At 29.1% G+C, this 27734-nt stretch overlaps 4 protein-coding genes across 9 annotated transcripts; 2 read left to right on the forward strand and 2 right to left on the reverse strand.

Moving 5' to 3' along the window:
- The first annotated feature begins 4434 nt into the window (after positions 1-4434).
- LOC113874980 (calmodulin-binding transcription activator 5-like) lies at positions 4435-12792 on the forward strand. 6 transcript variants are annotated; one of them, XM_027513348.1, is made up of 14 exons: positions 4435-4559; positions 4695-4821; positions 5624-5708; positions 6269-6384; positions 7047-7135; positions 7318-7363; positions 8580-8697; positions 9194-9310; positions 9407-9462; positions 9680-10096; positions 10202-10899; positions 11284-11830; positions 11924-12235; positions 12320-12754. In XM_027513348.1, the coding sequence occupies exons 2-14, from the start codon at positions 4801-4803 to the stop codon at positions 12380-12382; spliced, it is 2685 nt and encodes an 894-aa protein (XP_027369149.1). In that variant the 5' UTR covers positions 4435-4559; positions 4695-4800; the 3' UTR covers positions 12383-12754. The 6 variants fall into 6 exon arrangements, with proteins under 6 accessions (XP_027369149.1, XP_027369148.1, XP_027369147.1 ...); XM_027513347.1 differs by having other exon boundaries at positions 5624-5698; XM_027513346.1 differs by having other exon boundaries at positions 4436-4559; positions 5624-5749; positions 12320-12792.
- A 1036-nt stretch (positions 12793-13828) lies between these two features.
- On the reverse strand, positions 13829-16015 carry LOC113846004 (GTP-binding protein SAR1A-like). The gene is made up of 3 exons (XM_027473796.1): positions 15669-16015; positions 15441-15572; positions 13829-14418 (listed from the first exon to the last, which is right to left on the reverse strand). Exons 1-3 carry the CDS (start codon positions 15795-15797, stop codon positions 14098-14100), a joined length of 582 nt encoding a protein of 193 aa, XP_027329597.1. The 5' UTR covers positions 15798-16015; the 3' UTR covers positions 13829-14097.
- Positions 16016-18498: 2483 nt separating this feature from the next.
- LOC113846005 (GTP-binding protein SAR1A-like) lies at positions 18499-21157 on the reverse strand. The gene is made up of 3 exons (XM_027473797.1): positions 20888-21157; positions 20648-20779; positions 18499-19299 (listed from the first exon to the last, which is right to left on the reverse strand). The coding sequence occupies exons 1-3, from the start codon at positions 21014-21016 to the stop codon at positions 18979-18981; spliced, it is 582 nt and encodes a 193-aa protein (XP_027329598.1). The 5' UTR covers positions 21017-21157; the 3' UTR covers positions 18499-18978.
- A 5627-nt stretch (positions 21158-26784) lies between these two features.
- Positions 26785-27462, forward strand: LOC113847961 (60S ribosomal protein L29-1). Its single transcript, XM_027477296.1, has 3 exons — positions 26785-26860; positions 26937-27040; positions 27140-27462. Exons 2-3 carry the CDS (start codon positions 26939-26941, stop codon positions 27221-27223), a joined length of 186 nt encoding a protein of 61 aa, XP_027333097.1. The 5' UTR covers positions 26785-26860; positions 26937-26938; the 3' UTR covers positions 27224-27462.
- Positions 27463-27734: the final 272 nt, after the last annotated feature.

Raw genomic sequence — 27734 nt, forward strand, 5'->3', positions numbered from 1 at the left:
CAATTAAACCACTGCACATTCCTAATGTTCAAGTCAACATTTTTTCACGGTTTACAAACCGTTTTCTATTTCATCCAGTAGATTTTAGATTCATCCTTAACAACCTTTTATAGAAAATTCTGCTGGATAGTGACAATATCTTTTATCACTGACTTCGGTGCCTTAAAAAATGATAACGAGTGTAATGACATAGAATTAAGAACGACATTAATCAAAGTCACTCTGCCTCCAATCGATAAATACATATGTTTCTATGTCGCCAACCTCTTTTTAAGAGCCTCTAACACATCCTTCCACGCACAAGGCTTCCTCGGGTTAACACCTAACTGTAACCCAAGGTACTTTAATGGGAAGCTATCAATCTCATAATGTAGGAATTTCATAACCAAGTTTTCAAAGTCATCACCAGTGTTAATCCCCAATATACAGCTTTTATGAAATTTAATTTTTATACCTTACATTAACTCAAAACTACGCAATACTGCTTTCAGAGTCCACAAGTTCTGAATCGAAGCATCTCCTATATTCAATGTGTCATCAGTTAATTGCGACAAATAAATATTCGGTCCCCCAACCTCAATCTTCACACCAAAGAATAACGCACATACCATTACTTTTCGCATAAGAATTTCTAACTCCTTCACTGCTTATTGTTATTTCTCTGCACATAATCAACTGCCTTATTAGTCACAAACACACTATCTAACATGTTCCTTCCCAGGATAAAAGCTAAATATTGTTCCAAAATTATTGAATCTAGAACCCTTTCAACCTATTTGCCAAAAGTTTGGAAACAATCTTATAAAGGCAACATAGCAATGAGATAGGTCAAAAATCAAAAATTCGTTATGCACAGACACTTTTGGCACAATCACTACAAAGTAGGATAGCAAAGACTTAGGTAGTTTCTCATTTCTAAAAACATTCAGCAAGCATACTCATCATTTTTCCCAACCTCTTAAGGAATACAAAATTAAAATTATCAGGCCCTGAGCTTTTATCCCCTTCACACTCCAAAATCATCCTCCCCACTTCCTCCTCTAAAAAAGCATAAACAAACCTCTCATTCTGTAGAACTAAAACTCTTGGTAAATCGTTAATATTAATTGTAGGTCAAAACCAACCTCTACTACAAAAATTATCTGCAAAATAAGACACCACATTTGCTTTAATCTCATCAACCTCTTCGACACTTCTCTTCCCAATTTGGAATCCATGTATATTATTCTGTCGCCTCCTTCCGTTAACACACAAACAAAAGAACTTTATATTTAAATTATTCTCCTTCCCCCATCTTACTTGAGCTTTTTGAGCTATGAGACTCTTTCTATTCTCCTGAACTTCCAAATATCAGCCACAAATATCTGTTGATGCTCCTTCTCCACATCAGAAAGTCCCATCACATAATTCTTATTATCAATCAAGTTCAACTTTGTTATCAAATTAGAAATCACTTTATCAACATTTCCAAACACCTTGATGTTCTATTTTTTCAATGCAGTCTTAACATTTTTCAACCTCTATCTAGCTCTCTTTTTTACGCTTCCTTCACCACCTCTACAATTCCCTTATGAGTCAGTCAGCAATTGTTAAATCGAAACAGTTTCGGACCCCAATTGACTACCTTATGCTTTAGAATAATTGGACAATAATCAAACATATCTCTGCTCAGAACCTGAATAAAACTATCTCCTCAGTAATCAAGTCAGGTACTAGAAATAAGAACTTTATCAAGTCTACTCATCATAGAAACATCCCTTTTTATCCATGTAAATTTCTTACCCACAAGTGGAAGATCCACATGCTTCATCTCCTGAATGAAAGAATTGAAGCCACTAATTTCAGAGATATCATGATCTGCCTAATGACCTTCTTCTCTTCCACCCGTTTCACAACATTGAAGTCACCAAATATATACCATATAAATATGCTAAAACCCCTTCTTATCATGAGCAAATTATTCCATAACTTTCTCTTCTCACTTAGTCTACACAATACATAGTCATTCGCCACAACACATTGGTTCCTAGAAGCCAATACCTGCAAGTAAACACCCAAGAATCCAGTACCAAAAAAAGAAAAGAGTATTTTACCTTTGGACGTGTCCCAAAGTAAAAGCATACTCCTACTTCTGCCAACAAAAGGCAAGGCAATCCAATCAAAATCCACAAAATCCCACAAACATGCACATAAGTTGCGATCATATGTCTAAAATTTTGTTTCTTAAATTGCCAAAAACTCCAGACCTTTAGAATGAACAATCTCACATACCTTCTTTCACTTCACCTTACTCTCCAGCCCTCGACTATTAAACAAGTCAATGTCCATTTAGAACCAAAGCGAACTCCATGTTCATTTGCAATCATTTTGTTGCGTACCTCTATCTCAATTAATTTCTTCTGAACTTGCTCATTGTTCCCCTGTACGACCATACTAACCTTCTTACCAATGTCTAATAACTTCGATGCCACTTCCTCGTCATCATAATATGCATCATTCGTTTACTCTCCCACCTCCACTAAAAGATTGGAAAGACGTGAATTGTAGGAGCTCTCAAAACCATGACTAATTCGTGACATTTAATATTCAGCCTATTAAGTTTAGACTCAATTAATATTTTTAATCAAACTCAAAGTTTAATTTTAAACAAATATTCAACGAGTCAAGTTTATATAATTTATAAATATTTCTTTTTTTATACTCCTATTTAGAGGTTGATTAAACTTATAATGAAATTATTCGAAATATTGTATAATTTTTATCAAATACCTTTAAAGTATTCATTAAAAAGACATAATTTTTAAAATATATTATAACCATTAAAAAATATAATTAATTCAGAAACTATTAAAAAATTAAATAACACGAGAAACTCAAACTATTAATATATATATATATATAATATTTATATATATAATTCATTTTATATAGTAATATATATATATATATATATATATAATATTTATATATATAATTCATTTTATATAGTAACTTAATGCGCCCTATGCTTTTAGTCTAATTCGAGAGGCACTTGAGTGTTATAACGATAGAGAGTATTTGACATTTCATTCATTATTTCTAAATATTATTTAAAATGATAACAAGCTGATATAATGAAATATCATTAATTGTTTTTTACAAGTTACAAGAGCATGTTGATGAGAAATACATTGATATGGAGTATGATTCCCAACTATGTATTTAAATAGATTTTGTTTCTTTTTGCATTTTACATTTTTATTCTTTATCACGTTTCATGTTAATTTATTGAGAGCATTCAACTTTTTTTTGTACAAATTCAACTTATTAATATTATATATATATATATATATATATTAATTTATAAAATTATTAACTATTTTTAAATGATTTTCTAAAAATATGATTTTCAATCTCTTTAAAATTAATTTTTTAAAGTTAAGATTTTTCATTTTTAAAATTTTTATATTTTTTATTCTAAAATGATTAACTATTATTAAAAATAAAATTCTAGAAGGTTCAGACAACATGTATCTTGATTCTGAAAACAATTTTAAATTTTGGCTAAGCAGAGTTAAAATATTATGAATTATAAAACTCTCATTCCGAATATATGTATTTTTGAAATTTACTATTGCTACTTATATTTTTGTAATTAAAATTATAGAAACTTTTTTTTTACAAACTTTTAAAAATTAATTTCTAATAAAAAATTTAAATATTATTTCATAATTTAAAACTCTGTCCAATGTAAAAAAATATAAAAAATGAAATAAGGATTTTTTTTAAATTATCATAAAAAGCATAAAAGATATTTTTTAAAAATATATAATTTTTTAGATGGAATGTAAAAAGAGCGAAAAAAAGTTCCTGCAAAAAGTAACTCCTACTATTTAGATTAGATTAAACTTCATTATTATTATTTTTCATATTTTCATGTACTTGACCTTTTGATTAGCAATTTTTTAAATAAAAAACTAATCAGCGAATTTTTAATAATTTTATATTTTTATTCATATTCTAAATGATACATTTTATTTATTTATTAAAAAATAAAATTCCGGACTCTTGAAAATTAATAAATAAAATATGTAATAATATGAATACTCAATCTCTTATAAATTACAAAACATTAGCTTGAATTGAATTCAATATAAATTTTAAAATTGAATCACATATATTTTCTAAATAAATTTAAATCAAACAATACTAATTCCTGTTAACAATATTTAATATATATTAGTAAAAAATTTTAATTAATTAAAATTATTTAATATTTTTATTTTTAGGATATAATAAACATTTTTTGACATTTACTTATAATAAATATTTTTATTATTTATTAGTAAATGTTTTAAAGACATTTGTTTTTGTTAATCTTTGTCCCTATTATTTATTAGTATTTTTAATCCGTACTTTCCTCTTATTTTATTTATTTATTTATGACAAAACTTAGAGTGAGACTGCAGAATAGAAATTAGAAGGAACAGAAAGGAAGAAGTGTCGTTGAGCTCGCTCGCTCGAGGCGATCATATTTCTTCTACCTGTTCCAATTCGAACAGACCCTTCTCTGCAATCAGGTAAATTCACAATATTTTCTGTGTTTTCTCACAACCCTTCCAATTTTTCATCCGTTTTTTTAGTTGGAAAAGATGATCGTTCTCTACAGTTGAGTATAACTTTGCTGTTTTTTATTGGGTTCCTGTGATATGCAGTTGCTGACTTTGCGGTGAAAATAAAGGTATTTGGAATCTCCGAAGAGGTTTGTTTCTATGAATATGGCAAGTAACTCAGCGGCGCAGCTGGTGGGTTCAGAGATACATGGATTCCACACATTGCAAGGTACTTACTTCACTGTTTTTCTTTGGATTATATCCATCTTTTTATTTTGCTCAAGCCTTTCCTTTCAGTATCAAATTTGAATTTTTTTCTCATTTGTTGTTTCTCTCTCTCTCTCTCCCCTTGTATAAATGCATGTATGTGACTTTTAATGGGACCTAGGACTGAAAAGGACAAGGGGTAGGCTGTCACAATTATGTCTCCAATTCCAGCTGAATGATGTTTTTAACGGTTCCATGGGTTGATTTCATTGTGAGAACAATGAGTACAAGTAGAAAACATGCTGCTTCTTTTTTTTGGTGTGTCGGGTGTCTAAGATGTAGTATCTGTTACTTTTTAGTTAATAATTAGTTTGGTATTTCATTCAGTGATGTGGGTTAATTATATTAATGATGTGAGTAGTACTAGATGTTCAAACATAATGGCCTAATATTTAGGTAAAACTTTGATGATTTGACACTGATTGGTGCCTAAATTTTATAAATCATGTTGGAAGTAGCTATTGCACAAATATTAGTTTTTGTTAGGGTATGTCAAAAGGGAACTAATGAACGGAAAGGATTGAAGTATTTGAACATAAAGAAGTTGCTCATTCAATATGGTAATAAAATGGTATAGAAATTCATTCTTTTTAAGATTAGATATTGAAAACCCCAATTTATATTTTCACCGGTGCACTTCTGTTCCTTTTGCTGCTTCACACTGCAAATCTTACCTGGACTACCAATTGCTTGACAATAGTCAATGCATATTAATCGTCTCTGTTTATTTGTTGTTCTAAAATATTTTCTTATATATGCCCCAGATTTGGATGTGGGGAGCATTATGGAGGAAGCAAGAACCAGATGGCTCCGTCCCAATGAGATTCATGCCATGCTTTGTAATTACAAGTATTTTACCATTAATGTCAAGCCAGTGAATTTGCCAAAAAGTAATTATCAATTAGCATTAACTTGATGTTTGCAAAGTGGACATGTATCATTTCCATTTTGCTCTCTCATTTATTTTCTTATAGACTGTTTCTCATCTCATCATGTTAATTCCTGTCTTTTTAGTTTGCATCTTAATTTCCACAAAACATTTTACCCATTGATAGGAAGCATTCCATGATAATGACACTTCAGATCATTTTATCATTTGTAGCTTGTTTTATAAATTGTGAATTATTCCCTTTAATTATTGCTTGGTTTATAAACTGATCTTTTTTAAAATTTTCTTTTTTTAGGAGGATCTGTTTTTTTTTTTTTTTTTTAATAAATGCACTGTTTAATTGTTTATATCATGAATAAAGCAGTATGATGTCTCACCGCAAATGACCTTTCATTGTATATCAAATAGAATTTTTATTAGTTATTTTGCATCCAAATAACGAGTTTTCACCATTAATAATTAGATGATGTCAAATATCTGATTAAAATGTTTTATCATCGTCATCATCATGTGTAAGCAGGTGGTACTATTGTATTATTTGACCGCAAGATGCTTAGGAACTTTCGAAAAGATGGGCACAACTGGAAAAAGAAAAAGGATGGGAAAACTGTTAAAGAGGCTCATGAGCACTTAAAAGTGAGGACTTTCATTTTCTTGGGTGTTTATATTTATGGAAATTTGAATTTGTGGTGGGTGCACTATATTGAATTTAGTTTCTGTAACTGATTGTATATGGGATAATTCTTCATTTTCTGTTAACATGGAATATGAAGAAATAAAACAGTGACGCAAAGATGAGCGGGTATGGAAAGTAGCCTGATTAGCATTAGATGTGGTTAAATCTTGCAAGACATAAGGCTTCCTGGAGCTCAGTTTTTTACTTTACTGGTTTTAGTGATACTATTCAATTCGATATGTTTTCTCCATAAGTAGTAGCTTTTTTTTGGGGTTTTGGTGTTCTCTAGTTTTAGATTCCATCCTCTGTTAGATTTGTAAGTGCTGAAGTAGCTAATTGGATGATATATAATTTATTCAATGCTTATCTCTTTGTATGTTGTAATTTTGTACAATGATCTGGTCACATTTATCATTCTTTCTAGTTAATATTTGGGAAATAGATCATGTTTCTGGCTTTCTGCTTTTATTTTTGTTATCAGATTCAGTGTTTATTATGTATGATCACATTTCCTTCCTCCAGTATTTGTTATTATTGATTCTAATGTTTGATTCATTCATTAGCATCATATCTGATTTTTGACATTCTTTGTGGTCATTTTTTCCGTTTACCTGTATATCAGGTTGGTAATGAAGAAAGGATCCACGTATATTATGCACATGGCCAAGATAACCCAAATTTTGTCCGTAGATGTTATTGGCTACTTGATAAGTATGCATATTAGTTGTCTCTTAAAGTTCCAATTCCAAAATTTTATGCATGTTCACACTTCTGAATGATGTTGTAATAATGGTACTTCTATTATTCTTGTATATATTGGTAAAGTACAAAACTAAAATAGGTTTGCAAATAATAATGTGACTTGAAAATTGTTTTCACTGTTTTCTTTTCAGGAGTTTGGAACACATAGTGCTTGTTCATTACCGCGAAATACAGGAGGTTGTCTCCTTTTCCTCTATTTTTATCCCTTTCAAAAGTTCAATTTAACTTAACAAACCACTGTTTATGTGTGTCGTATGTATGCTGTGTTATCAGGAAGAAAGATCATATCCATATATCACCAATACTCAGTTGATTTGCTGATCCTTCGGTTGTTAATGTAGTTTTAGCCATTTGAGCATGTCTGGACTGGATACAACATCATTACATCTATAAGAAAATATTCTTAAGGCCAAACTAATTTTCAGTTGGTCTGGATGGAAACTTAATTTGTTTTCTGTGTATAGTGCACAGGCTCTTTCATTTGGTACTATGAAGCTGTTTATACAGTGTTTTTACTGTTATATATTTGAACTTTAAAAGGATGTCCAAGTCCAACAATGGATTTGTACCAGATTTGATGAAGCATATAAGCTCCAAAAAGTTGATTTTAAGAAGTAGGATAACCATCTATTTTGGTCCAGTGTTTTTGGTTTATTTCAAATGTGGACAGTTGCATTGTGGCATGACAAAATATTAACAGAACCATCATTAGTAGGAGCATGACAGTTTATTAGCTTGCATTAAGACGGCCAAGTATAGTTTTATGCATTCTATTGTAAAAGAACCCAAACTTTTTGAACTGCTAATGTGAAGCAGTTTTTTAAAAGTTGACAGTTTGTTATCTTGCTGAGCTTATTCTATTGTACCACATATGTTATACTTGTTTTGTTTTCCTTAACATATGCTTTGAGTTGGAATCTAGTTTTCTCTATTTTATTTATTTTTCAGCTAAAGGGGTAGCCCTGTGGCTTTTTGTGGCAGAGGTGATCCATATCATATCCCTGGAAAGATTTAAGTTTAGAAGAACCAAAGGCTGCTTTCTTGCAGTTGCGTTAAAAAAAAATGTTTCTAAAAAAGTTATATCCTATTCATTGTTTCACTATGCTGAAAACTGCATTTATTTCTCCTTCCAGTCTTCATTTTGATTTTTAGAAGAAAGTTCATTTGTTTTCTACATAAACGGAAAAAGCACTTTTTGAAAAAACTCTTAACACATCAGTGCTAAGATTTCATCACTTAGCTTTCCTTTGTGTGTGACATTTAAAAGTTATTTCATTTTTATAATTTAGACATAAACTCGTGTTTAAGGTGCTATTTGTGCTCTAAAATTTAGTTGTGAAAATAGATATAACTTGGCTTTGTAATGTTCTTTGGGTTGTGGTTTATGTTACAGGTGCAAGGTTCTCCTGTCACTCCTGTAAATTCATACTCTAGTTCTGCCTCTGATCCTACTGCACCATGGATTTTATCAGAAGAAATAGATTCAGGGACCAAAACTACATATGCTGGCGGTGAGAAAAACTTTTATATTATTTCAGTTTAATTCTTAAAAGTTTTATTTTAAAAAGCTATTAGTATGAAAGGCTCATGAGTCATAACATTTGTTTAAAATATTTTTCTTTTAATTTTGAAGATGTAAGGGCTTGTTTGGAAACTCTGAGAGACAGGATAATGAGTTATGAGAAAAGAACATGTGCCATGTGCACATTGTTATATATTGCTCATAAGTTCCTGCAACCTTGTTTTTATTCTACTCATCTATTCGAAGGAAACAGTAAAAATAGAGTTTTTTTTGTTAGCTTTTATGTGCTGTATATATCTGGTTGTTTGGTTGATGCCTTTATTGTATATAAAAAATGATTAAGTAGCCTGTTGACTGACATGATTTTATGTGTATGGTACATACAAACATGCATGTACGCGATACACGTAAAAATCATGAACACTGCAGTTGTATTTACTTGTTAAGGTATGTATTCTCATCCCTTCTATTTTGGACGGAAACAGATATGGGTAACATCCAAGTCAAAAGTCATGAACTGAGACTTCATGAGATTAATACACTTGAATGGGATGACTTAGTTGTTGCAAATGACCTTAATGCCTCCATTGCGCCTAATGGAGGTAATGGTAGTTGATTAAATTAAAGCACAATCAATCAGTTATCTGGATGGAGAGCACACTATTATTTTATTATAACTGCAAATTAACTTTTTGCAGGCATTGTTCCGTATTTTGATCAACATCAAATTTTACTGAATGACAGTTTCTACAATGTAAGATGATATTATCTTTCTTTCATTTGTATTCACTATTTTGTTCTTTTTTGTCCTTGAAATAATAGTGAAGGCAATCTTTATTTTTCTATTATATACCTTGTGTTTGTATCCTTTTTCTTTGCTTCCTCCTCCTCCATTTTATACCTGTTGTTTCTGTAGTTATTCAATTTAAAATAGCTCCTACTGTAACCTATATTAGGGTTTTTGTCACCAGGTAGCCAGCAATCCATCTGCAGATATTTCTTCTTTCAATAATCTAACTCAGCCAATTGTGAGCAGCAACCGTGTTCCTTACAATTTTTCAGAAAGTGTTAATATGCAGACAGTGGACAATCAGGCAAATCCAAATGAGCAGAGGAGTAATACTGTTTCTTTAAATGGTGTTGATTCCCTGGACACTGTGGTCAACAATAGATTGCAAAGTCAGGACAGCTTTGGAATGTGGGTGAACAACATCATGTATGATTCACCATGTTCGGTAAATGACTCAGCTCTTGAATCTTCAGTTTCATCTGCTCATGAACCATATTCATCTTTGGTAGCGGATAATCAGCAACTTTCTCTTCCAGAACAAGTATTTAATCTGACTGATGTATCCCCTGCATGGGCACCTTCCACTGAGAAATCAAAGGTTTTCTGTCCCTTCTCAAATATCTACTTATTAGCAAATATTTCTGTTGCTACCTGTTATTTTGCTATTGTTTCTAGGGTTTCTGAATTTCTTTACTTCTTTCAGGTCCTGGTGACTGGATTCTTGCACAAAGACTATATGCACCTTTCAAAGTCTAATCTATTGTGTGTCTGTGGTGATGTCAGTGTTCCGGCAGAAATTGTTCAGGTTGGGGTCTACAGGTGCTGGGTATCACCACATGCTCCAGGATTTGTGAATCTCTACTTGAGCTTTGATGGCCATAAGCCTATCAGCCAAGTTGTTAATTTTGAATATCGTACTCCTGTTTTGCATGATCCTGCAGCTTCTATGGACGAGAATGACAATTGGGACGAGTTTCGGCTTCAAATGAGGCTTGCTTATTTGCTCTTTGCTAAACAACAGACCCTTGATGTTATCTCTGGCAAAGTATCATCTAATGGACTAAAGGAGGCTAGGAAATTTGCCTTCAAAACATTATTTATTTCCAATAGTTGGCAATACCTAATCACGTCAATTGAAGACAAAAAAATTCCATTTTCACAAGCAAAAGATGACCTATTTGGAATTGCATTGAAAAACAGACTAAAGGAATGGCTGTTAGAAAGAATTGTCCTAGACTGTAAGACTACCGAATATGATGCACATGGCCAAAGTGTTATCCATCTGTGTGCAATTTTGGACTATACTTGGGCTGTTTCCTTATTTTCATGGTCAGGGTTGTCACTGGATTTCCGTGATAAATGTGGATGGACAGCTCTTCACTGGGCAGCATATTGTGGAAGGTATAATACACAGACATCTCTCTTGTTGCAACTATATTGACCTAAAATTCTTTTTCCAATGTGGTGGCCGTGGCACCTTTTTTGTATTTTCTCTACCAAAAACAAAAACCAGTCATTAACGTTGGTCCACTTTGGATTAGTTTCTAACTTGTGAGAGTTTTTTGTGAAATTTGTTAGTACTTATGGAGAAAATAACAGTCTTGAAGTTTGATTAATATTATCTCCTTGATTCATTTTGTTTTCTTCATCTATATGTGTTTGTTGAGAAGTTTATTCAAATTGATTTTATAATCTGTGAATTTAGCATGACCTTGGGTACTGTAGGCTGTTTGAACTTTGAACAAAATGTTTCTGGTATATATAATTTAAAATTTATATCTTTAGGGAGAAAATGGTTGCAACTCTGTTGTCTGCTGGGGCAAAGCCATATTTGGTCACCGATCCTACTCCACAAAATCCTGGTGGATGTACTGCAGCTGATCTTGCTTATATGAGGGGTTATGATGGCTTAGCAGCTTATCTTTCAGAAAAATCTCTGGTTCAGCACTTCAATGACATGAGCTTAGCTGGAAACATCAGGGGCTCACTTGAAACTAGCACGACTGATCCAGTAAATATTGATAACCTCCCTGAGGATCAGAAGAACCTGAAGGATACATTGGCAGCTTGCCGAACCGCTGCTGAGGCAGCAGCACGCATCCGTGAAGCATTTAGAGAACACTCCCTAAAACTGAGATCTAAGGCAGTTGAGCTTTCCAATTCAGAGGCTGACGCACGAAAAATAGTTGCAGCAATGAAGATTCAGCATGCCTATAGGAACTTTGAGACAAGGAAAATGATGGTAGCTGCTGCTCGCATTCAGCATACATTCCGTACATGGAAGATTCGTAAAGAATTTCTCAACGTTCGTCGGCAGGCTATTAAGATTCAGGTAACAGCTACTCTTCCACTTGGCTTGTACATTAACAGCGGACTTTGTTGTGCAATTTGACTTCTTGTTTATTATAATTTTGTTACAATGCAGGCTGCTTTCCGGTGCTTTCAAGTGCGTAAGCATTATCGCAAAATTCTTTGGTCTGTCAGTGTGGTTGAGAAAGCAGTGCTGCGTTGGCGTTTGAAGAGAAGGGGCTTCCGAGGGCTCCAGGTCAACGCCATTGAAGCAGAAACCGGTGATCAGGATCAGCAAAGTGATGTAGAGGAGGAGTTCTTTCGGACTGGGAGGAAACAAGCTGAAGAACGTGTTGAAAGATCTGTGGTACGCGTGCAGGCCATGTTCCGTTCTAAGAAAGCGCAAGAAGAGTACAGAAGGATAAAGTTGGCCCTTAATCAAGCAAAGGTGATGCATAATTTATGCATTTTATCATTCCTTGGAGGATTTAATTTTGTACATCTTTTGACTTGTAGAATATTCTCTGTGCAGATGGAACGGGAATATGAACAATTTCTGAGTACTGAAGTTGACATGGAGGAAATGAATACATAGGTTACCTTAAGTTACTATACATGTTCTTAATTTTGGGATGCAGTTTGGTTTTGTATATCCTGTAGATCTTGTAAATTTCCCTTGACCCCCTTTCAAATACATGAAGTTTTTGTGTCATTGGGCTCTCTATGGTTGATTCTTCTGATGCATGATTTAGTTGCGACTGAATTACTGTGCCACAAAAGTTCAATATACACAATAGTTACTGCTACAGCTACAAGCCTGGTTTCGAGATGGTAAAGTGCTTCATTTCTTTGCACCTCAAAAATAGGAGCTGAGGCAGCCAAAGATCAGTGCTGAAATTTTTTATTTGTTGGCACCAACATATTTTCAATATTAATCAATTTATAATCATACTTTTTGTTTTTAAATACACAATATCAATGATCTCTCTAAATTAATGATTAAGTTAATTAATGCATTAAAGCACAATTGTGACATGCATAATTGCGAGACTACCTTTTACATACATGAGGTAGAACGTGAATAGGTAAAAAAAATGATTTTTGTAGAAAGTTAAAATTATCTGGCATCATTCAACATGCATCATGCTGTGTGTCGATACATTTTCGGTCATTGATTTGCATGACTTACTGTGTTTGTATCACCGTTTGGATTCACTTAAACATATGTTGATCCTAACAACATCGTAACTAGCGTCTCTTTGATAAACATCCATATAATAATTTTAACAGCTAATCTAAACCCACGCTTAGTTACGGGAATGGAGATGCAAACAAGCTGTGGAATCAACAAAACAAGGTTTAGTAATACAAATCCAACGGAAAAATTGGATACTACTTACTAGCATGAATTTTGATTTTTTTTTTCCCCCGATATTCAAAGAATCGATTTTGAAGAGATGTATCAAGAGACGGTGTTTCTTCCATTGTGAGAGGAGCAAATATATATTTACTAATTTTTTCATAATTATCAAATTAAAACATAAAAATTAAGTATATTTTTAAGTCAACAATGATTATATAACTTCAAATAACCTTTGTCTTCATTGCTAATATATTATTCCATGATCAAGATTTATTCTTTTATTTTACATAAAATCAGTACAAAAATTATAATTTTAAATTTTAAATAATCATAACTCTTAAAGGATTTTAACTTTTAACTTATATTAATCAATATCAATTAAAAAAAATACTCTCATTTAATACGTTTTATAAATTCTTCAAAACCTTCCACAAAATGTTTTTACATTCTATCACATTGTAAAATATTTTGTTTACTATTTTTCTCCTTTCTTTCCCTCTCTCTTACCTCTCAAACCCTTTCGCTTCTCTCTTTTGAACTTAAAGAATGAGCAATTATCTTCTTTATTGGTCAAAATTGTCCTAAGATTACTGCCACCAAAAATATTACCCTTCTGGCCGTAGATGTGAACAAATTTCCCGGAGATTGTCAACCAAAACAAAAAGCACAGTCAAAGGTGCACAAAGCCATTTATAACATTCAAGCCACCATTTATTAATTCTGTAATTTTAATAACCGATATAGACTGCAGCATAAGCTTGTCAACCAACACAAAAACAAAAAAAATAGAAACAAGCATGTCTCATAACAAAGAAAGGTAAAAACTACCATTAAAGTATCCTTTTTACATGAGCAAAGACGTTTTGAAACTACACAATGCTAAGGTGGAGACTGCACCAGTATGATGATAATCAAGAACGCCGAAAACACTTGTCTATTTCACTTCCCTATTTAATGTACTGAGAGAGCCACTGAAAGCCTTCACCATATCCCATTTTGCGGACAATACTGCACATAAACACCTCCAAAGGACGAACATTGGAGTCAGCCAAATTCACCTTTCCCTTGCCTGTAGTGAAGTTAGTCAGGCCCATATAATGACGTAACTCGTCCTCTGAGGCAGCATAAGGTATGTCAATCTTATTTCCCAAGATAAGAAAAGGCACATTCCCTAGTGACTCGTCAGAAAGAAGAGCATCGAGCTCCTTCTTTGATTCTGAAAATCTTTCCTTGTCAAATGCATCAACCAGGTAGACTACAGCATCCACCTACATGGTATAAACTTTCAGTTAACGTGTAAGCTCTCCATAGGAAGCTATCATCATGCAAATTAGGCTTCAAAGGAATTCCTAATATGACAAAGGCAATATTTATATCAAGTTCCTTATGTTCTCATCATCAACTTCTCAAATTGAATAATGGCATGTAGACGCTTTTTCCAACACTAAAAAACCACCATTAAGAATGTGTTTGAATATTTTTCAAAAATGTCCATGTGTCACTGTTTGATTTAAGACCTCGATAGCAACAATCCAAGACATTTGATCTCAAGGTTTTATCCTTGCTAATACTTATTTGACACTACACCTATAACTCCAAGGCTCTTTGTAGAAATATATAAGCAGTCAAGAAGCTGTTCGTAGGGATTTTGAAAATAGAAAATAAATAATAGAAAACAAAGACTGAAGTCCACAAAATAATCTCTCTACAGTCCTTTCCTCTCAGTATGTGTTTTTCTCAAATCACCCACCTCATTACATACTTATACATTGAAGTAATAGACATTACATATCGAAACTAAATGTAAAATTTGCCCTGCTGCACCTTAAATGAAAGGCCAGATTTCTCCCTTTCCCTCAAAGGGCAAAGGATTATTTGAGTGAAGGCATTCACAATTCACTGGCACCAGCTAATGCTGCTAACCCCCAACAATTAGTAAAAGGTAACCAAGAAGAACATAGCAAAAGGGCAAGGTGGCTCAGATTATAAAATGTACACTGTTTGGCATTTGCTAATTCCATAACCAAATGGCATCATGGGATGGTATTTACAAAACAGATTTAAGTTCAAAAGCACCCTTAAAACCATCAGTTCAAAAACCTTTTAAGGTGTGAATTTGTATTTGCATCCAACCTACCATAGCCAATCATCACCATCAAACCTACCATATAAAATGATGATAATAATGATGATGACAAAATTGAAGCAACTAAAACCATTCAAATGTCCTGTATTCACAAACATGAATCCGAAAAAGTAATTAAAATAAATAAACAATAAAAAAACAAACCTGAGCGTAATAGTCCCTCCACACCCTACGAGCAATCTGGTGGCCACCCAAATCGAAAGCCTTGAACTTTATCTTCCCAATACTCAACTCCTCCGAAGTTGGATACTGAGTAGGTTGATGCTGAACTAATCTCTGCGAAATTTCAATTCCTCATCAACCACTACTGAAATAAACATATATAAAATCACAATAGCAAAATTAAAAAGAAAAAAACAAAAAACCAAAAACCTCATCTTTGAGCATGTGAAGCAAAGTGGTCTTCCCAGCATTATCTAACCCTAGGAATAAAATCTTCGCCTCCTTTTGCCACAGACCAAGAGACGCCAGAATTCCATAGAACCAATCAAAAAGAAACATTCTTTTTTTTTCGCTTGAAAAGTTTCTCAACTGGTGTGAAAAACAAACAACAAAATCTCCGCCGCCGGTCGCCGGAAACTTCAACCGGTGAAGCCAAGAGAGACAACTGCACAATATAATTGAGAAGAAGAATCGACAAAGACACCAAGAAAACGCAACACAAAAAGAAAGAGTTTTCTTTTATTATTATTATTATTTGAGTTTTTCTTCCTTCGGTTATTGTACGATCATTTTTTAGAACATATATTGGGATGTGGGATACCGGTTACCGGCGTGGCCAGTGAAATATGGGGTGTGCGAGGGGCTTGAGGAAAGGTGCCCAAAATGCTTACAAGGGCAAAGTTGGGGGAACTGGAGTAGCCGGTTATTGGGTGGAAATTCCACTTGTGTGAATTTGATTGGTTGGTACGCGTCATAGCATTTAACAGTTCACACAGCTCCATAAACCACAGATTTTTCTCAAATTGTTAGCTACAGAAAAACAAAACGTCAAAAGCAAGACAACAAAATAAAATTTACACATACGTGAAAAGTTGTTGTGACTTATCTACGAAAAGAATCGCTTGTGTCAAAGGTGATTTTGAATTCATTCGAATTCGATTAAAGGAATTGCAATGCAACAAAATGTTGTTCTTTTCCTAACTATTCTGTCATACTAGGAGTTACTAAACGTAATTGTAACAATTTAAATTATTTAAATTTTCTTAATAATCTTGTACCCATTTAAAATTTATCCTACGAGCTTTCACAATATAGTTTTGCTGTGACACTGTTTCAGACCCCACCCGATTCTGAAACATGCTTTCTATGCCTTTTTTGTTTCCTATGCCGAGATTTTAAAATATTAAAGCCCGCAGCTTGGGCCCACATATTGTGGATGTTGCTGAAGAACACTTGGTGGTCCAATTAAGTTATCTTTACTGTGATCTACCAATTCATACTATATATTTAACAATCACAAGATTTACTAAAAAAAAAAAAAGTAAAATTATTGAGTATTATTTTGATCATCAAATATATTATAATAAATTATACAAAATTGTTTTAATAGATTGTATTAAAATTTTATTAAATAAATTAAAAATAATGAGAAATATAAATAATAAATTGTTTTCAAATGTTATTCTCATTATTCTATCAAATAGTGACTTGAATATTAAATTTTTTTTTATAAACCCTAAGTATCAAAAATATATTTTTAAATAATATATTATAACATGTTAGGTATCAATTCCTTAATGGCTTCATAAGAGTTTTTTTTTTCCCTTCTTTTTCAAAGTCTATCACTAATGTTTCAGTGTCAATATTTTTTATCTGAATATGATTGCTTTGGAAAAGTTTCATACTCTAATATTAGAGTATTTTATTTTTTGTCTCTCTTAAACTTTTTCTTGTGAATTTTTTTATTTTAAATATATTTTTTTCTCACGAGCCATGACTGTTAGTAATGCCATCATAACCACCGTTTCACAGCGTGTTTAATTATATTTTAACAGTTAAACTTCTTAATTAATAATATTTTACACAATGTTATAAATTAGTTATACATAACATTAACATTTACATATTATGCCAACACATCAAATTTTCCAAGTCTTATTTCATACATTATAAGATCTTGATCAAATCTGATTAGAATTTAAATAAATGATCTTATTACAATTTCAAGTCAAATAAAGACAAGTTAAACTCATCCCAAGTAATTTTTTAAACACCCTTACTACTAAGAATGTGAAATGTATTGCTCTTTAATGCATGAACACATTGCTTGGTTTAAAATAAATAAAATAATTTTAAAGTTAGTTTGGTTTTAAATTATAAATTAAACAAAATTAGTGTTTTTATATTCCAATTTAAAGTTAGGTTTTTATTTTGTCTTTTAACTTTTTTTTTTTTTTACTTTAATCCTCTAGTTTATAAAAAAAAATATTTTTTTAATTAAATTTTTTTATAATTTTATACAAGTGTACTGCATCCTAATATTTATGGTCTTACTCTTTGGATTTCTAATACCTATTTTTCTTCCTCTTCTTATCATTCTTTCTTCGTCCTTCCCACTCAATTTTTCTTTAATGGAGAAGTGAAACGATAAACAATAATATACAAAGTATGTGACACAATAAATAAATATTAACAAAGTAAAGGTTTTTAACAAAAAAAAAAAAAAATTTAAAATGTTTTTATGTTAAAAAATTAAAAAATGAAATTAAAGTTTATCTTAAAATTAGAGGTAAAAAATATGTAAATATTTGTTGAAAATTTGGTACATAATCTTTCACTCTCAATTAAATTACTTTATTAGAAATGAAATTCCTAAAAAAAAAAAGATTCCATTTATGAAGTTTGGTTATTATTCAACTTTCTTATGAACAATATGTTTACACTTAATCATCATAAAAGGAAATAATAACTTTACAGTTATTTATTATAGGGATTTTTATTTTCACTTGTGAAATTGGAAATAATTTATTTTCATTTATTCAAAAATTAACATTCTCAATAATCCTTTATTCCAGGAAAATTTTTTTATTCTTTTCTAACAAAAATGAGAATTTTTTATTCCCACTTCACTTTTCCAACAATATTAACATTTTCCTTGTACCAGACGCCACTTGAATGATTTAAATTTACGATGCATTTTAAATTAAATCCAAGGGAAATATATTACTACTTGCTCACCGTGGATAAATATTTTCCATTAAAATAGCTTATTTTCATTTGTCATTTTCAGTCTCAGCCACAGGAGAATCAAATCTTCATAGAACATGCACAAGTTGATTCAAATACATCCCCTTTCTCTCTATTCTCATACTAGTCAAACATAATGAATTCACAAGAAAGAGAGCAGAGAAAGCTCAGCTTCCAGTCAAAATCCTCTGGGATTAAAGTGGAAAAAGACTTGATCCAGATTTATTAGACATTGTGTTTCTCCCCAATCATACCACCCTACAATAGAACCCAGTATTTCAAGTTTTCAACAGAAAATGTCCCCCACCTCACAAAGAAAAATGTTTCTAGAGATACAAAGTGTGACACATAACATTACTGCAGTTGTATCAAATAATAATCCAATCAAAATCAAATCATCAAAAGCAAAAGCAAAGATAAAACCTCTTCCGATGTAACTAACTGCAGACAGTGCTAGTAGACCAAGCAAAGGGAGGAAAAATCGATGCCAACTCTACTTGATATATTGAGAGACCCACTGGAATCCATCACCATATCCCATCTTGCGGACAATGCTGCACATGAACACTTCGAGAGGCCGAAGGTTGGACTCTGTGAGGTTTACCTTTCCCTTACCCGTAGTGAAATTGGTTAGGCCTAGATGATGTCGTAGCTCTTCTTCAGAAGCAGCATATGGAATGTCAATCTTGTTGCCTAGCACAAGAAATGGAACATTTGCCAACGCTTCATCTGAAAGCAAGGCATCGAGCTCCTTCTTTGATTCCACAAACCTCTCTTTGTCATAGGCATCAACGAGGTATACTACTGCATCCACCTGGAAAGCCAACATGTGTGTGAATTCTAAAGCAATACCAAATGCCTCTATGCAGAATTGGAGCCATTGCAGATTAGGTATATGTTTACAAACAGCAATTACATTAGAACCAGAAGAGTATAGTGAAAAACAATCATTGTTAAATAAACCTCCAACTTCAATACATTATAACTCAATGGAATAGGTCAAATCAGACAAGAGCAGGAAGCTAAAGTATATAATTAGAGTGTTAATGGATGATGATTTGAACACTACATGATAACCATCGAACTAACTTCATGCTAATCTAAATGAATAACACTCCTCTCTCAAGGTGAAAGGGAATATCAATTTAGAACTGCTGCTTCTTAACTCAAATAGGATGTATATAAATAATTAGAAAATATAATAACTAGCTACTTTGCAGATCTATGCATCCCTTCCTAGCATTCTTCTGTGTGTTCTTTTCTTTCTAATTCATCAGGAAAATTTCGGACGTGTTAGGAATGATACTAGTAAAACATATCCTGGAATGTTCAAAGGAGTGCTATAAGTGGAACCTCTACAGTAAAAAAATTGCCTCCTTCAAATCAGATAAATTTCAAAGAGCTTTATCTGAGTCCGTGCACACATGAAATTAAGTCAGTTGTATTGGGTTATAATATATCTTGAACAAGAGGAATGGATTAGACAAAATTTTTCGAACCATAATCTAAGATAAATAAAATATACTAGGAAATTCAAAGGAAAGCAACAATACATCAACAAGATATCACAGGGAAAAAAAAGTGAAGAACGAAACAACTCATGAAAAGTTAGCACTTCAAAAAGGAAGTGAACAATAATGAATAAGCCAACCAAAGTAAAGTGCTGTCGTAACAAACTGTATCAAAAGCAATTGGGATCAAACAAAAACAATGTTCCATCACATCTAACAGAAAGCATATCAGCACTAACGAACTAACCAGAAATATTTGAAAAATATGCATTATCAATAGCAGGGGAAGTACTAGGTGGATTCACAAAAACAAAAGAAATGTCATTTTCTAGAAACTGCAGATCAAATTGAGGTTATTATTTATCATTCAGTATTTGAAATAATTCACAAATCGACAACATCTGACTGAAAGCAAATCTGCACTATGGCACTAACATAATAATAAGAATGCACTATCGATATTATAAATGATATTCAAGTAGACCCCATTATAAGGTACTTCCTCGACCACTATCCAAGTCCCACTTTTCAGAAACTTAAAAAAAAAAAAAAAAAAAACACTCACAGTGCATATAACATAAATTCATCATCAAAGAGAAAAAGAAAAATTACAAATTGATAGCCACAAATCAAGACATTGAAGAAAATGACCTTTGCGTAATAGTCTTTCCAGACTCTGCGGGCAACTTGATGACCACCCAAATCAAAAGCCTTAAACTTTATTTTCCCAATGCTCAATTCCTCTGAAGTGGGGTGTTGGGTTGGCTGGTGTTGAACTAATCTCTGCAATTGCATTTAAAATCACAATTAAAAAAAAACTCATTTTTCCAAAACAATGTAAATGAAAAAAAATAAAATAAAGGAAAAACAGATTAGGGGAAAGTTACGAACCTCGTCCTTAAGCATGTGAAGGAGGGTGGTCTTTCCGGCATTATCGAGACCCAGAAAAAGAATTTTGGCTTCTTTCTGCCAAAGACCAAGTGAAGCTAGAATGCCATAGAACCAATCGAATAGGAACATGTTGTTTTTGTTTATGGGTTCAGATCCAAACCGAAGGGAATTGCAGAGTTAGTTTGAATCTGAGGGGAAAAGTCCCAGATCGGTTGTTGAGGAATGAGAAAGGAACTTAGATCCCACCGAAGTCGTGGGTTGTCTTTTTAGCCATATACCACCAATTAATTCAGCCTTTCAAAGCATGTGGTAGGAATGGACTTGAATTTTTTTTTGTCCCAAATACAACATCTAACTAATAACAGGGACCCATTATTCTAAACTAAGGATTTGCTTGTCTGGCTCTGTCAATTGTGATTTTCATCCTCAAAGACCGTTTATTTATAGAAAAACAAATATTTTTAATATACATATCATAATAATGTTGCATAATTTAATAATTTAGTAAATAAAACAAATTTAATTTTAGTGTACTATTATTGACCTAAAAAAATTGTATAAGTTAATAGTTTTTATTGATATAATCATTTATAATTAAATAATAGTATACAAATATTTCAACATTAGTGTATTCTAATTAAATTTAAATATACTTTAAAATATAAACTTTTCAAAATTTATTTATAGACATTAATTTTTTAAAATTTTAGATGCTTGTCCATTAGACAATTTAAGCTTTTATTCGAGAAAGTAGGTATTTTATATAGTTAACTGGATCAAGTTGACTTCCAGCCATCGCCATTTTGGATTGTCACTTAAAAAATAATACTTAAATTTGTTTAGAAATACAGATGAAATCTTTATCTTTATATATATAAAAGTAGGTGAGTTTTTGAGAAAAAATTGCAATGAGCCTTATATAATAATTAATAATTATTATTTAATAATTAATAATTATTATTTAATAATTAATAATTATTATTTAAGACTATCTTAAATGCTTTAATTCAAATTAATTAAATCTATTCATTTTTAATTAGCAGTTTTGATATATCTTTACTTTTAAGGCCATCTTGAATGGTTTAATTTAAATTAATTAAATATATTTATTTCTAATTAGTAGTCTTTATATATTCAAAAAATGCATATTTGTGACAAATTTAAACCTTAATATCAATGTTTATTTTAAATTTTATTATTAAAAATTAATAACTAATAAAATTATATAAAATTCTTGAACTTTAAATTAAGTTTATTATAAAATTAAAAAAATAAGTAAAAAAAAGACGTAGAAAAAAGTGAAAAAAAAATCAAATATATTGATTTGATTCTCAATTACTTAGAGTGAGTATTATTTTATAACATATTTTAATGGCTAAGATATTTGTTTAATATTTTTTCTCTTTCATTACTTTATACTAATTAAGATTATATTATATTGAATTTGTTTTGTAAGTATCAGATAATTGTTTGCACTTTATGGGAAGAGTTTGATGATCAAATGGTTGTTTTTTAAATAATGAAAATTCTAATGCTTTATCTATTATGATTATTCAATTATGTAAAGTGAAAACATTTGGTGGTATGATTCTTTATCTATATTGAACTCTTTTTAATTTATGATAGTTATTATTATCAATAAATTATATTTTATAGTTGTTTCAGGAACTTTAGGCATATCAAATGCTTATAATGAGACAACGTTGTATATAAATCTTAACATAAAAGAAACTATTGATTACAAAAATAAATAAATATTTTAATTTTTTTTTATAGAGACATTATTATGTTTTACATGATGTTTCCTGTTTTTGTTAACTTATAAGCTATCTAATTTGTAGTATATGATGAATATGAATGATGCAGGTATAAGTCAAGTATTAAGTCCGATGAGTATTCTTCGGTTTCAATGGAAAATAATTTGCTCTAAACTCAAAGTATGACCATATATATATATATGAAATAATTGAGATAAATTATGTATGTTTTGTATTGAAATGATGAAGTGAAACCTATATAATTAGCAGTTAAATACAATTTTGAATTTTAATATAAATGATTTACTTTAAATTTTATTCTTGAAAACTGATAATTTGTATATGATTAATGAAGAATAATAGAATAAATGAATAAGAATTGATGAGTATATATATTCTAAAAGTCATTTATGTTATATTTGAATCTGTTATAAATAATCAAATGAGAACTATATGAACAAACATAAAATATTTAATAAAGATAAAAAAATTATATTTTATTTAGTGTGTATATATATTAACATATTTGTACTTTCTTTTTAACTTTAATATTAACATATAGGATCGTTCATGAAAAATAGTAAAATAAACAAATTATAATTAATTAATTTATATATTTAAAAGGTCATATAACAATAGAATAATAAGAATTAATATTAATTTAGTATTTATAATTTAAATATTATATGAAAAAAGTACAAAAACCGTTAAAAAGTTGATATACAAGGAAATCTTTCAAAATATAAATTAGATTTATTATAAAAATTATAACTTTCCTTTTTAATTAATGTCAATAGAAAAGAAAAATACTTTATAAAGTTCTATATTATATTTTTTTCTTTCAAATAACTAATTTTTTTATTAATAATAATATTATCATATATTAATTAATTTTAAACTTTCAAATAGTTTAAATATTACTATAAAGTATTTCTTATCATAATATTTGTCAATATTTTATATGTGACTCATGAATTTTATATTATATCAACATGTGTAATTTTAATTAATATAAAGATTTATTTTTGTTTTCAATAAAATTATTTTTCTCTTTTACTTTCTATTTAAATCTTAATTCAAAATTTTAAAATATATAAAGTATATAAAATTTGTATATAAAAATTTATTTATCTTATTTTTCAATCGATTTATATTTGATATTATTCAATATAATATAATATTATTATATATTTTTATATTTAAATTATAATTTTATAATATTAATATATACTAATTACAATATAAACAAATTTTTGTGACATATAAATATATTTACTAATTTATAATTAAATTTTTTATAATAATATTTATAATATTTAAAGTCATATATAAATTATTTTTAATTATTATATTTATTTTTTATAGATAATTTATTTTAAAAATAATCAAAAATTTCATTTAACATTTTTTATCTTTCTGTTATATTAAAAATAATTAATTTAATATTTAAATTATAATTATTTTAAAATTAAATTATATATATATTTAATTAATAAATATACGATTTAATAATAAGAGATTAAATTATGATACTTAATACATAACAATAGTTTCAGAAACACAAAATAGACTTATTTAATAAAAAATTATTTATGTTTATCCTTAAATGTTGTGCTATATAATTTTATAAGATAAAATAAGATATATAATTTGATTCCTTCAATAATTTTTACCTTCAAATATTTTAAATATATTAAAATTTATTTTTTTTATTAAAAATCCTTATGTTGTGGTATGTATATATACATGTTAAATTATTACAAATTAATTATAAGAGTATTTTTAAACTTTATAGAATTAAATTCATAATTTATAAATTTAAATTATATTTGAGTTTAACCTTTTACTTTTAAAGTTAATTTATAAATATTTAAAAGTATATTATAAATCTTTATATAACATATAAAATCATTTTATTAGTAATAATATTAATATATACTAATTAATTTTAAAATTTAAAATAATTTAAAAGTATTTTTAAAATTTATAGAATTAAATCTATAATCTTATAAATTCAAATTTTATTTGAGTTTAATCTTTTTACTTTTAAAATTAATTTAAAAATATTTAAAAGTATATTATAAATCTTTATATAATATATGAAATCATTTTATTAGTAATAATATTAATATATACTAATTAATTTTAATTTTTAAAATAAATTAAATATTATCATATATATTTTATAGAATTATTTTTTATTTTATAATTATTAATTATAATATTATATTATAACATAATAATTTATCCGTGCATTGCACGGGTCATGTATAAATCTTAATTAAAATTTTAAAATATATAAGGTATCCAAAATTTGCATATAAAAATTTATTTATCTTATTTTTCAATCTATTTATATTTGATATTATTAAATATAATATAATTTTATTATTATATTTTTTATTTAAATTATAATTTTATATTATTAATATATACTAATTACAATATAAACAAATTTCTGTGACATATAAATATATTTACTAATCTATAATTAAATTTTTATAATAATATTTATAATGTTTAAAGTTACATATAAATTATTTTTAACTGCTATATTTATTTTTTATAGATAATTTATTTTAAAAAAATCAATTTTTTCATATAATATTTTTTATCTTTCTGTTATATTAAAAATAATTAATTTAATATTTAAATTATAATTATTTTAAAACTAAATTCTATATATATATATATATATTTAATTAATAAATATACGATTCAAGAATAAAAGATTAAATTATGATACTTAATACATAACAATAATTTCAGAAACGTAAAATAGGCTTATTTAATAAAAAAATTATTTATTTTTATCCTTAAATTGTGTGCTATATAATTTTATAAGATAAAATAAAATATATAATTTTATTCCTTCAATAATTTTTACCTTAAAATATTTTAAATATATTAAAATTCATTTTTTAATTAAGAATTCTTATATTGTGGTATGTATATATACATGTTAAATTATTACAAATTAATTATAAAAATATTTTTAAACTTTGTAGAATTAAATTTATAATTTATAAATTCAAATTATATTTAAATTTAAACCTTTTACTTTTAAAGTTAATTTATAAATATTTAAAATTATATTATAAATCTTTATATAACATATGAAATATTTTATTACTAATAATATTAATATATACTAATTAATTTTTAAATTTAAAATAATTTAAATATTATTATAAATATTTTATACAATTATTTTTTATTTTATAATTATTAATTATAATATTATACTATAACATAATAATTTATCCGTGTAACGCACGGCCTTCCTAGTACTTATAAACAATAAAAAACCAAACTTTTGATATATAATAAATATAGAAATTTAATCATAGCTTATTTCTGGTATAATTTTTCATATAATATCAATCAATTAAAGATATTTTGTTAAATCATTAAAAATGGTTTATTTTAATGATAATAATTTTAAAAGTCATATTTAGAGTATTATGTAATTAATTGAAAGTAATATAGAAATTTAATTTTAATACCTACTCTCATAATTCATATCAAAATAAAAATCAAACTTACGCGGCATACAAAAAAAATACATAACATATTTATCCATTGTTCTTCTTTAGTTTTAAATATCTACAATTACTCCCTTTTTATATATTTTTCGGATAAAAAATTTTATCTTATAAAAAAATTGATTAATTATTTATTACAAATTTTAAAAATATATTTTTATTGAATTTTTTATCATTTGACAATTGACAAAAATAATTTGCAATTAATAGAAATTTAAAAAACACCGTGTCATTTTCTTAATCCCTCACCGGCTCACAAATCTGTACTGCTTTTGGCCCTATAAAAAATGTCAAGGGACAACAGAACCTTCTTAAAAAAGTAAGACACAAAAAAATACACATAAAATCTTCATCCGATGACTCTATTTTATTTTGCAAAATATTTTTAATCCATATCTGGCTTTCTATTTTAGGTCCACCATATTTTTGCCAATACAAAACATTAAACTAATTCCAATTTCTTCAGTTGTGGGCCTTTTCAGAGTTCCCAAAATCAAGTTCTTATGGGCCGCAAAGCCCACTCACGACACAAAGGGCATGATCGTCATTTATATGGGCAAAATTGTTAGGGTTTCTCAACACGAGGCCACATATATAACTGACCATCTGCTACGATCCTAATCTTCTGTTCCGCAGAAAACCCTAACTGTACCGCTCCTTCACGCATTAGGGTTAGTATCCATCAACTTTTCTCACCGTTTTTCTATTTTCTCTTCATTGTTTAACCTCGTGTGCGTTGAATTGCAGAGATGGCAAAGTCGAAGAACCACACAGCTCACAACCAGTCCTACAAAGCCCACAAAAATGGCATAAAAAAGCCAAAGAGGCACCGCCACACTTCCACCAAAGGGGTATTCTATTTTTTCTTTATTGATCTATATTTATTATTTTTCCGATGACTCATTTCTTTTATTATTATTTTAATTGTTTATTGTTGTGAATTGATGTAGATGGATCCCAAGTTTCTGAGGAACCAGAGGTACGCAAGGAAGCATAACAAGAAGAGTGGTGAGGCAGCCACGGAAGAAGAGTAAAGTGCTACTACATAATGGGGCTGTTAGGATCCTCACCTTAGATTTCTTGTTCGAGCTCTACATGTTTTTTTGTGTCAAATTTATCTTCAGTAGTGTAGTCATTTTTATGCTACTCTTATAGCATTGCTACTGGTTTATGTTGAAGACCCTTGAAATTTTATTACTGGAATTTTTAGTTGCTTGTGTTTTCAGTAACTTCTATAGTAATGTTCAATTTTGATGTTATAACAGACTGTCAGGTAATGTTGCTTTAAATACTGGAAGGGGACTACAATTAATTTCTGAGTTGTGCTTTATTTTGTTTATAATTGGGCTGAAGCAGGAGTTGGCATTGTGTATGGCATGTACTCAGTGTGATAGGGGTTATAGTGAGATATAACTCTTTTTATAATAAGAGGAATACGCCAACTTACTGATTGAAGTTATAAGTAATGATCAATTTATCTCTTAAATCTACGGGAATAATAGTCTTTGATGTAAAATTACAATGTTAATCATTTCCGTTTCTAAC

The sequence above is a fragment of the Abrus precatorius genome, unplaced genomic scaffold (genome assembly GCF_003935025.1).
Source record: "Abrus precatorius isolate BTA unplaced genomic scaffold, Abrus_2018 Scaffold8, whole genome shotgun sequence".
Lineage (NCBI taxonomy): Eukaryota > Viridiplantae > Streptophyta > Magnoliopsida > Fabales > Fabaceae > Abrus > Abrus precatorius.